This window comes from Coptis chinensis, chromosome 3 (assembly GCF_015680905.1).
Source record: "Coptis chinensis isolate HL-2020 chromosome 3, ASM1568090v1, whole genome shotgun sequence".
Classification (NCBI taxonomy): domain Eukaryota; kingdom Viridiplantae; phylum Streptophyta; class Magnoliopsida; order Ranunculales; family Ranunculaceae; genus Coptis; species Coptis chinensis.
The window spans coordinates 10,871,755-10,882,548 of record NC_141458.1 but is presented as its reverse complement, the minus strand read 5'-3'; the positions used below and the strand labels follow the sequence as shown (position 1 = coordinate 10,882,548).

The window sequence follows — 10,794 nt, the reverse complement described above, 5'->3', positions numbered from 1 at the left end:
TTCCCGATTTGGTCTTTACTTGGACAAGGTCACAAGGGGACAAGACTGATTGACTGCCAGAATAACGTGACAAGGACACTTTTTTGTCGGAGGTAACTGTTCCGTCTGTAGGTCGTCTCTATCACGCTCACTTCTCAAGTAACAGGAGCAAGGGCCGATAATTTTATCCTTCCCAGCTCTTCACTTGCAGGCTGCTATGGGTAGGATTCAACTGAGGACTCTTGTGACGTTTCTGTTCACTGTGTATGTATTACTAACTGTATATATAGGTACTTGATGCTGGCCAACGGACCTGGCAGAGCATTGTCTTATTGTAATATTCCATTGTAAATGACCAACTGAAATTCTCACTTTCAACCGACCAGAAGAGAATAAAGTAGGATATGTTTGATTGCACAGGAAAATGTTTATCATCTGTTAGTTGAAAAATTCATGACGCTGCAACATTCATGAAAACTTTTCCTTTTTCCTAACTGGCGTCTCAACATCTCATTCAAATATTGTTGAAAAACTGTTGCATCGTGGGCTTACTGTATGTTAAATGAGATGTTGCCTCTGGCTCTGTGATTATATCATGTCATCTATCTTTTGGCAAATTATATTGTAGAGTCCCCAATAATCCTCGGTTCAGTCTTGGCCGTTATTTTCACTTTCTTTTCTTCAGTGAACGCATGATGTTCCTGTATTGACCTAAAAACTCAACTGTTGTATCAATGAGAAGTGATGGACTTACAACCCTCTCTTTTCTCTCTCTCTCTTTTCTTTTCTCCTCCTCCCCCTTTCACTGTGCGGCCTCCTTTTTCTCTTCCCATCTCCTTCTCTTTATACCCATTTTCTCTCCCTTCCTGACCGTCCAGCTATCCTCCCATCTAACTGATCCCCTTCCTGCTGTACACTTGCCACGTCTACAATCTAGGATTTCTCGGCTAGGATCGCATACTTCCTAGTTTACCTTACTAAGATGCACCCCATTCGGTGTCCCGCTGACCTGGTCCTTTCACTTGCTCGGTTCCTATGCTCCTGCTCTATCATATTACTCTACCTCTCATATGACGTCCGCTGACCTGGCATCCTTTTCATAATTGGGCCCATATAAATACCCTTTCTCGATTCTGCAGTCCTAATTATGGACCCGGGGTCGAGAACCCACTTCTTCTCGTTTTCTGTGCCCTTTTTTCTGCCCACTCCTGGGGTTGTGTGAGAGAGTGATTGTACTCATCACGCGCGTTCTCCGCCGCCTCTCGTACTTCGTGCTGCCACGTGTCTCTTTTAGGCTGGCTCGCTGTCTTGTTGCCTCGGTTTCCTCATTCCCTGCAATTACCTTTCTACCCCCAGTCCCTTCAGTCTTTCTACCCCTCAAAACTACGCTTTTAGCCCTCCCCAATATAATCCTTTCTCCTTCCTCTTCCTTTCCCATTTCATCTTCCCCCTTTCCTTTCAGTTTTTTTTTTCCACACTGCTCTCTTTCTTCACTCCGGCCAACATCCAGCTCGTGATTACCTTCCCTTTCTTTTCTCGGTGAACTTCTTCCTTGCGCATTCTACCTGGGCAACACACTTTCCTTCTAGCTTTCCTTGGTAAGTTTCTCTGTGCTTGAATCTCTTTAGTTTTCACTTTTATTTGAAATATTCAACTTCTCGAGCCTGTTCGTCTTCCCTCAATGTCAGTTTCTGAATCTACTAACCCCTCGTCTTCCCAATCCGGTGGGGTGGCGTCACCACCCCCTTAGATTCCTACTGCGGTCCCTTTAACCTCTGGCCGTCCGGTCTCCTTATTGCAGCCCCCTTCTCGATGCCGTAAACCTAATTTGGCTGCAATTAGGGCTGCCTACGGTATTCCGGCCGATATAGTTTTAGAGCACTTGCCCGCTATCACTCACTACCCTCATCTGGTTCCCCGACGTCCGGGGTACCTTGTAGTCACAGTGGGCCAAATTGTAGCCGGCTTGTGGCTACCACTTACTTTGTTAGACATCGAGGTATGCAATCATTTCCACATTCCTCCTTGCCAAGGTATAGGAAACTTTTGGAGAATTATGTATGCTGCGAACTCCTATAATAAGACCGGGGACCCCAAGATCACGAGCCGCGACATTTTTTCTCAGTATTATATCAAAAAATGTACCAAAGATGTCGGGGTAGGGTACAAGTCTTTCTGTGTGCATCCTCGCAAAAAGTCCTTCCTACTTCATGCACCACCTCGGATAAAGTATGGCACCACTACCCGTTGTACGTGTCGGGCCCATTCCTATCCGCGGATCTTCTTGACGATTTAATTCTTAACCATCTTGCCTTCAGATCACGCGGTGCGTATCACGGTTTACCCCTTCTCTCCTGATGTATTAGTCTATTTTTTCCTAACTGTGGTTTCTCTTCCTTGTGCAGGGTGGCGGTCAGATTCCAAGTCCCAAATCTACTCTGGTATTTCAAGTCCCATCTTCCAAAGACTCCGCGACCTCGGACCTAACCAAGCCGCACACCTAGGTATTCATCCTACCACTGCGACCCCACTACTGCAAGTTCCCGAACTATACAACATAGGCGGTTTATCAGCTCCTTTTTACCGCCCTCCCCCTCCAAAAGAATGCAAACCCCGAGCATCCCCCAAGCAAAGATCACACTCCCACGCACCACGCCGCAAACGAACTAGGTCCGCTACCCCTCCCTCCGTCTCCCGCAGATCTCAAGACACTCCCACCTCCTCTGCTCCAGAAGGCATCCACTCATTCCGCTCTATTTCTGACTGGGACGATCAATACCACAATTCTCCTACTGAAAATATGGATGTTCACAAGCAGAAGCTGTTTGACAGCGACTCTGATGATGAAGCGGTCATTGAGGTTCCCTCCACCGAGGTACGGACTTCCACTGAACAGCCGCCCTTTAAGAAGCCGCGGACCTCATGCTCTACAGAGCCCGACCTCTCCACGCAACAAGCCCCTGCATTGGGAGATTCTGCACCCAACCCTTCAACCCGGACCCTTGCCGTTTCCTCACCCCCCCCTTCGCCGCGCTGGCAAAGAACCCGCCTCCGTGCCCGCACCCATAGATGCCCCGGCATCCGACCTTTCTACTGCAGAAGAATTTCACCCCTTCTTCAAGGTGTGCAATAGCCGAGTAAATATTGATGACTTTGCTCTGGACAATGCCGCGGTTGCCTCCTCCTTGTTTTACAACTCTCATTTGCCCCGGGACATTGCGTATGCAGATGGAGGCACGTTCAATTTGCATCGTACTTTGTTGTATACTAACTAGGAAAGGGTGTTTTTTTTTTACCTTCTCCCTTGGGTCTTAGGTCAACTTGGACATCTCTTTTATGATCCGCGGCCTGCTCAGCACCAGAAACAAGCTGATTACCTTGGAGAGGGAGTTGGACGGCCCCCTGGGCTTGAGAGCGGCCTATGCGGGCCTTCAATCCGAGTTAGCGGCTGCCAACTTGGCCAAACTCAAGGCCCAAGACAACTCCAGACCGCGGAGAGTTCTCATCAAAGGTACATGGACCAAGTCAATGACCGTCTAAGCCAGTAACGGGATTCCCTTCTCCAGCACCATCAGCTCAACTTGGAATCCATGGCCCAACAACATCAGGATGCCCTGGAGGCACTCAAACAAAAGCATCAGGAGGTCTGTGCCACAGAGTCGCAAAAGAACTTGTCCGACATGAATACACTCTGCGACCGCTTCAAGCTTCTGGCCGACAAGAGGGTGGCCAGGAAACTCCAAGAAACAATGGATAGGCTCACCCAAGAAGGCCGCCTTCTCCCAGAAAAGCCTGCCACTCCAGTGACTGAACCCTCTGAGGCCACCGAGGACGTGTTGCCGGCTCAAGAGGTCCTTTCTGCGAAGCCAGAGTCGGAAGAACGTACCAACCTTGGAAGTTGTCGCAGCTCGCTCCGCAGAAATCTCCGAAGATGTCATTACCGCCAATGATCAATCGCCCTCCGATGTGTTGCATGCCAATGAATCTGTTTCCGAAATGATTTAGTGACCATTGTGTTGTAATAAGACATTTTTGCTTTCTTGGCCCTGTGATTGGTCATACTTCCTCTTTAACATGATATTTTGGATTTTGTATGTTATACTATTGTCTCTTTATCATTTGAGGCTCCTTATCAGTTTGATCCACAACTTTTCTCTTTATCTAGATCTCTGCTTCCTTTTCGATTCTTCTCCAAGCTCTCTTCTTCTCCAAGCTCTCACCCCCTTCGCTGCCTCTTCCCCTGAGACGTTCTGAAATAGGCCAGGGACACTCTCTTTGCCCCCATGTCTCTTGCGTCTCTGGTCCACGGGGCCCATAAGACCCCTGCGCCTGCCGAATACGCTCTATTACGCCTGACATCTCTGATCCGCAAGGGGCTTATCCCGCCCCGTGGTTCGCTCAAGCTCTTACACCTGTTGGGAACACTCTACTGCCCCACGTGTCTCTGACATCTCTGATCCGCGAGGGGCTCATCCCGCCACGCGGCTTCGCTTCGAGCTCTTACACCTGTTGGGAACACTTCTCGCCCCGCGTGTCTCGACATCTCGATCCAGCGGGGCTCATCCCGCCCAGCCCGCTTTTCGCTTCGAGCTCTCACACCTATTAGGAACACTCTACTGCCCCACGTGTCTCTGACATCTCTGATCCGCGAGGGGATCACCCCACCCCGCAGCTCGCTCAGGCTCTTACACCTATCGAGAACACTCTAATGCCCCACATGTCTATGACATCTCTGATCCGCGAGGGGCTCATCCCGCCCCGCGGCTCGCTCAGGCTCTCACACCTGTTGGGAACACTCTACTGCCCCACGTGTCTCTGACATCTCTGATCCACGAGGGGCTCACCCCGCCCCGCGGCTCGCTAAGGCTCTTACACCTGCCGGGAACACTCTATTGCCCCACTTGTCTATGACATCTCTGATCTGCGAGGGGCTCATCCCGCCCCGCGGCTCGCTCAAGCTCTCACACCTGTAGGGAACACTCTACTGCCCCACGTGTCTCTGACATCTCTGATCCGCGAGGGGCTCATCCCGCCCAGCGGCTCGCTCAGGCTCTTACACCTATTGGGAACACTCTATTGCCCCACGTGTCTCTGACATCTTTGATCCACGAGGGGCTCATCCCGCCAGCGGCTCGCTTCGAGCTCTCACACCCGTTGGGAACACTCTCTTGCCCCCCCCACGGTCTCGACATCTCGATCCTCGTGGGGCTCATCACCCGCCAGCGGCTCGCTTCGCTGCTTTTACACCTGCCGAAACACTCTATTGCCCCGTGTCTCGACATCTCTCGATCCGCGAGGGCTCATCCCGCCAGCGGCTCGCTTCGGACTCTTACACCTGTTGGGAACACTCTACGCCCCCACGTCTATAACATCTCTAATCCGCAGTGGCTCATCCTCCCAGCCGGACTTCGCTCGAGCTCTTACACCTATTGGGAACACTCTCCCATCCCCCCACATTACATCTCGAACATCTCTAATCCGCGAATGGCTCATCCCACCCCGCGGGCTTCGCTTTCGAGCTCTTTACACCTGTAGGGAACACTCTTTTTTACCCCCCACGTGTCTTAACATCTTTGATCCGATCTCACCCGGCTCACCCCCATTCGAGCGGCTCGCTCTTCGGAACTCTTTTTACCCATCCGGGGAACACTCTCTATTGCCCCACGTGTCTATGACATCTCTAATCCGCGAGGGGATCATCCCGCCCCGCGGCTCGCTCATGCTTTTACACCTGTTGGGGCACTCTATTGCCCCATGTGTCTCTTCTCACTTTGCTGGTACACAGTGTATACTCTTCCCTAAAATATTGCAGATGACAAACACAATTCCATTCACAAAAGTGCTGAGGTTTTATACATTTACGTACAACTGTCGTCCTCTGTTTTGGACCTCCTTACATTGCTCGGGACTTCCTTACATTCAATTGTAAAACTTTTTTAACAATCTTACATTCTATGGCTTCTCTATCAGTTTACCTTTCATGGTCTGCAATTTGTAAGTTCCTGACCCACCCGACTCTACCACGGTGTATGGCCCCTCCCAGTTAGGGCCCAACTTACCATCCTTCTCTTCTTTTGTACTTGGAGTCACCCGATGCAACACCAACTCCCCTATCTTGAAACGTCGTGGCCTGACCCTCTTGTTGTACTGTCTCTGTAATCTTTTGCGATATTCCTCTAGTCGGATGCGAGCTAAGTCTCTTTTCTCTTCTACCAGGTTCAAGTCCCCCGCCAATATGTGCCAATTTGACCCATCCTCCACAGCCCTGGTTCTCATTGTATCCGCGATCATCTCTGAAGGAATCACGGCTTCCACTCCGTATGCCAAGGCAAATGGTGTCTCCTGGGTGCTCGTCCGCGGGGTGGTTCGGTAGGCCCAGAGTACATGGTTTAACTCGTTGGCCCACGCGCCCTTCTTATCCTCCAATTTCCTTTTCAGATTGTTCATTATCATTTTGTTGGAAGATTCCGCCTGTCCGTTGCCCTCTAGGTTGTAAGGGGCCAAAAATCCTTGTTTCACTTTGTAGGCCTGTAGAAACGCTACCACTTTAGCTCCCGTGAACTGTGTCCCATTATCTGTGATGATAGCATACGACAATCACATATGATGTTCTTCCATAGAAACTTAATCACTTGTGCTTTCTTGACTTGCTGCAAAGGGATGGCTTTAATCCATTTAGTAAAGTAGTATGTGGCTGCCAGCATGTACCTCCTCTTGCCGCTTGCCATGGGCAACGGTCCCACAATATCCATAGCCCACATGGCAAATGACCACGGACTCGATACGTTATGCAGGGGTTCCGCGGGTGCAAATATCCATTGTGAGAACCTCTGGCACTTGTCGCACTTCTTGGCGAAGTCCACCGCGTCCTTCTTCATATGGGGCCAAAAGTAACCCTGCGTCAACAGCCGGTGCGCGGTGGTCCTTCCCACCGAATGGCTCCCACAGTCACCTTCGTGCAATTCTCCCAACACCTCTGCAGCCGACCGTGGCCCTAGACATTTTAACAAGAGCCCGTTGAAGTTTTTTTGGTACAATTCACCTTCCACTAGGACATACCTTTGGGACGTTTGTTCCAACCTTCTCTTTTCTTTCTTGTCTGTCACCTCCTTTCCCCCCAAGAAATTTCTAATGAGGTCCATCCAACACTCTTCCTCCTCAGTAACCTGATACACCTCTACCACCTCTTCTGTACTAGGCTTGTCCAATCTTCCTACCCATATCGTCCTTTCCTCTGACCTCGGCATGGCTGCCGCCACATATGCCAGCGCGTCTGCGTGTCTATTCTCTTTGCGAACTTGCTGGACCTCTCGCGCACCACCTTCAGATACTTTGCCATTCTCGGGCATCGAGCCGAACCCTCCATTAACTTGGCAAACCACAAGATTCGAATCTAAATACACTATCAGTTCTTTGGCCCCCAGATCCTCGACCATCCTCAATCCCGCTATCACTGTCTCATACTCTGCTTCATTACTGGATGCCGCAAAACCCAACTTTGTAGTTAGCTCTATTCTATGGTTATCGGGTGTAACCAACACCACCCCTATGCCGCTGCTTTCGTCAGTGGTCGACCCATCCGCGAATACCCTCCATCCATTTCTCTTATCCCAAGGGTCCAGCAAGTTGGGCTCCACATCTCTCTCTGGTTCCATAACCATCTCTTCTCCCCAATTGGGATCCTCAGCGGGGAACTCTGCTAGAAATTCTGCCACTGCTTGCGCCTTCTCCGTGGTCCTTACTTGATACTGTATCTCATACGCACTAAGCATCACTGCCCATTTCAACATTCTCCTAGAACTCTCGGCCCTTAATGCCTGTTTGAGAGGTAGGTTTGTGACCACTAGGACGGAGTGAGACTCGAAGTAGGGCTTCAGCTTCAGAGCCGAGAAAATTAGTGCCAGGGCATACCTCTCGATTCTGCTATACCGCGTCTCTGCGTCCAGTAATGTTTTACTTTGAAAATACACCGGTTTCTCCATCCTGTCCACGAGGCGAACCAATACCGAACTTACCGCATATTCGGAGGCCCCCAAGTACAGGTACAACTTATCCCCCTCTTCTGGTTGGGATAACAAAGGTGTCTTGCCCAAGTATCCCTTCAACTCTTGAAATGCCTCTTCACACTCCGCGGTCCATAAGAAATCCGGAGTACTTCTCAGCAGTCGGTATAGCGGCCTGCATTTGTCAGATGATTTGGAAATGAACCTATTCAACGCCGCCACCCTTCCTGCCAGCCGCTGTACCTCCTTTACATTCTGCGGGGATGGCATTTCTATCAAGGCTCTTATCTGCTCAGGATTGGCCTCTATTCCTCATGTAGCCTAAGAACTTGCCCGTGGTCACTCCAAAAGTGCACTTCTCTATATTCAACTTCAAATTATATTTCCACAGTATACTGAATGTCTCCCGTAAGCCCTCCAAATGGTTCTCCTCCAACATGCTTTTTTCTACCATATCATCTATGTATATTTCAATCCATTTTCGAATCTTGCTTTCAAACATTTTCTCCCCCAATCTCTAGAACGTGGCTCCAACATTCTTCAGCCTGAATGGCATCCTTGTATAGCAATACGTGCCGCCTTCTACCACAAATGTTGTTTTCTCCTAATCTGGCCCATACATCACAACTTGGTTGTACCCCATAGATGCGTCCATGAATGAGAATATCTTGTACCCCGCGGTCCTATCCACCAACTCATCTACCCGCGACATGGGGTAGCTATCTTTCGGGCACTCTCTATTCACATCCGTGAAATTGACGCACATACGTACTTTGCCATTCTTTTTAGGTACCACGATCACATTGGACAACCACTCGGTGAATTCCATCTCCCGTATTATGCCAACTCCCTTCAACCGCAATACCTCTTCGCGGATGTCCTCCGCATACTTTGGTCTAATGCTCCGCATCCTCTGCCTCACCGGCTTGACATCTTCCCTCATGTGCAACCTATGGCATGCAAATTCTGGGTCTAATCCCGTAACGTCCTCAATCGTCCAAGCAAACACATCCCTATTTTCCGACAAGAACTGTATCAACTTACTCTTCCAATCATCCGGCAGACTGGATCCTACCGATGTGAGTCTTTCTTCCTCCTCATCCCCTATATTCACCAGTTCAATTTCATCTAGCGTCTTTGGACCCTTCACAGGTTTCAACTTACTTTCCGCGGAGGCACTCTGTAATTGTTATGCCTGCCTTTTCCTTGGGTAGGAACTCTCCTCTTCTGTTCCATGTACCAATCGTTTCACTGTTTCCCTATGACTGTTCTTGGCTGTCACCTGATCACCACGGACTTCATACGTGCCCGTTGGAGTAGGAAACCGTATCACTTGATAGTAAGTAGATAGGACGGCCTTCATCTCATGAATCCACCTCCTTCCCAATATAGCGTTGTATTGTGAGGTAGAATCTACCACCATGAACCGTGTGAATACTGTCACAGGGCCCGTGGTTACCGGCAACAAGAGCTCCCCTATAGGCTCTGTCATACTTCCATTGAACCCGTATAAATTAGTGCGCGGAGGCCTCAGCTGCCTATGATCCATTCCCATTTCTTCTAAAGCTCCTTTGAACAACAGGTCCACCGCACTGCCACAATCCACTAACACTCTCTTCACCAGGTAATTGCCCATTGCCACCATGATAACTAACGCGTCCTCATGGGGGGCATCCACTGCCCGTAAATCCGTCTTGCTGAAGACGATCATGTCATTGTCCTCGGCCGACCCCACCCTTAGTCATGGCATATCAACCCTATCATTGATCTGTTGGATGCTTGCGGTCCTCCTTACCCTGTCTCTATGTGCATCATGACTTAGTACCTCTCCACTGAAGATCACATGTATAGTCCCCAATAACTAATCCTGGCGCAGCAAGCACTCATCATTCTGCGTATCCCTCACAAACTCCTTCGATCATCTGGCCCTTCTCCACCAATCTCTGAACCATCCACTTCAAAGCGTAACAGTCATTAGTTTCATGGTTTCGCATCTGGTGATATGCGCAGAAAGGTTTATCCGGCAGCTCTATTGGTGTATTCCGCGGACCTTCATACCCCCGCAAGTTTTTAATCAAAGGCAACATTTCTCTCAACGGTCTATTCAGTGGCATCACCTCTGTCTCCCGGTATGGCTTCCTTTCTCTATTCTCCCATCGAATCCCTTCCCGTACTTTCTCAACCCTCGGGGGGTAACCGCAGTACCCTCCGCTTCCTTTTTCCGAGGCCCCTTCCCTGCGATGCTCCCTATCTTTCTCCAAAGACAAAACAGCTTTCCCTGATCTCTTGGGTAAAGTGTCCTCATACCTGATGTATTTCTCTATCCGCGGATATAGTTCGTGTAATGTTGCAATCTCATTCTTTGCGACCGACTGGTGCACTCCCGTCCCTGGACGCAACCCTCGCTCAAATGCGATAACCGCGGTCCTCTCATCCAAATTCTCAACCTTCAACGTCTCAGCCTTGAACCGACATAGATACTCTTTCACTGTCTCTGCTGACCTCTGTCTCACGTTGAACAAGGCCACGATGTCCACCACGCGCTTCTTCTGGTGTATGAAATGATCCACAAAGGCCTGTTCCAACTCTTGAAAATTCCTTATGCTCCCCGCTCGGCAACCGATAGTACCATTCCAATGCCCCATCTTTCAAACTTGCCGGAACATCATGCATCACAATCCATCATACCGCGACTCCTGCCATAACGGCATTTGTTACCTGAAATGGTGGATATGGTCCGCTGGGTCTCCTTTCCCATCGTACCTCTTGAATCGAGGTTGATTAAAGCGCTTTGGGACCTCCGAAGCCCAAA

General features: G+C 49.8%; 4 protein-coding genes across 4 annotated transcripts; all 4 read right to left on the bottom strand.

The window, feature by feature from the left end:
- Positions 1 to 5,931: 5,931 nt before the first annotated feature.
- Positions 5,932 to 6,432, bottom strand: LOC147507890 (uncharacterized). The gene has a single exon (XM_086596553.1). The coding sequence runs from the start codon at positions 6,430 to 6,432 to the stop codon at positions 5,932 to 5,934; it is 501 nt and encodes a 166-aa protein (XP_086452679.1).
- Positions 6,433 to 6,518: 86 nt separating this feature from the next.
- On the bottom strand, positions 6,519 to 8,252 carry LOC147507889 (uncharacterized). The gene has a single exon (XM_086596552.1). The coding sequence runs from the start codon at positions 8,250 to 8,252 to the stop codon at positions 6,519 to 6,521; it is 1,734 nt and encodes a 577-aa protein (XP_086452678.1).
- Positions 8,253 to 8,586: 334 nt separating this feature from the next.
- LOC147507888 (uncharacterized) lies at positions 8,587 to 9,693 on the bottom strand. The gene is made up of 2 exons (XM_086596547.1): positions 9,223 to 9,693; positions 8,587 to 9,126 (listed from the first exon to the last, which is right to left on the bottom strand). The coding sequence occupies exons 1-2, from the start codon at positions 9,691 to 9,693 to the stop codon at positions 8,587 to 8,589; spliced, it is 1,011 nt and encodes a 336-aa protein (XP_086452673.1).
- A 175-nt stretch (positions 9,694 to 9,868) lies between these two features.
- LOC147507887 (uncharacterized) lies at positions 9,869 to 10,627 on the bottom strand. Its single transcript, XM_086596546.1, has one exon. The coding sequence runs from the start codon at positions 10,625 to 10,627 to the stop codon at positions 9,869 to 9,871; it is 759 nt and encodes a 252-aa protein (XP_086452672.1).
- Positions 10,628 to 10,794: the final 167 nt, after the last annotated feature.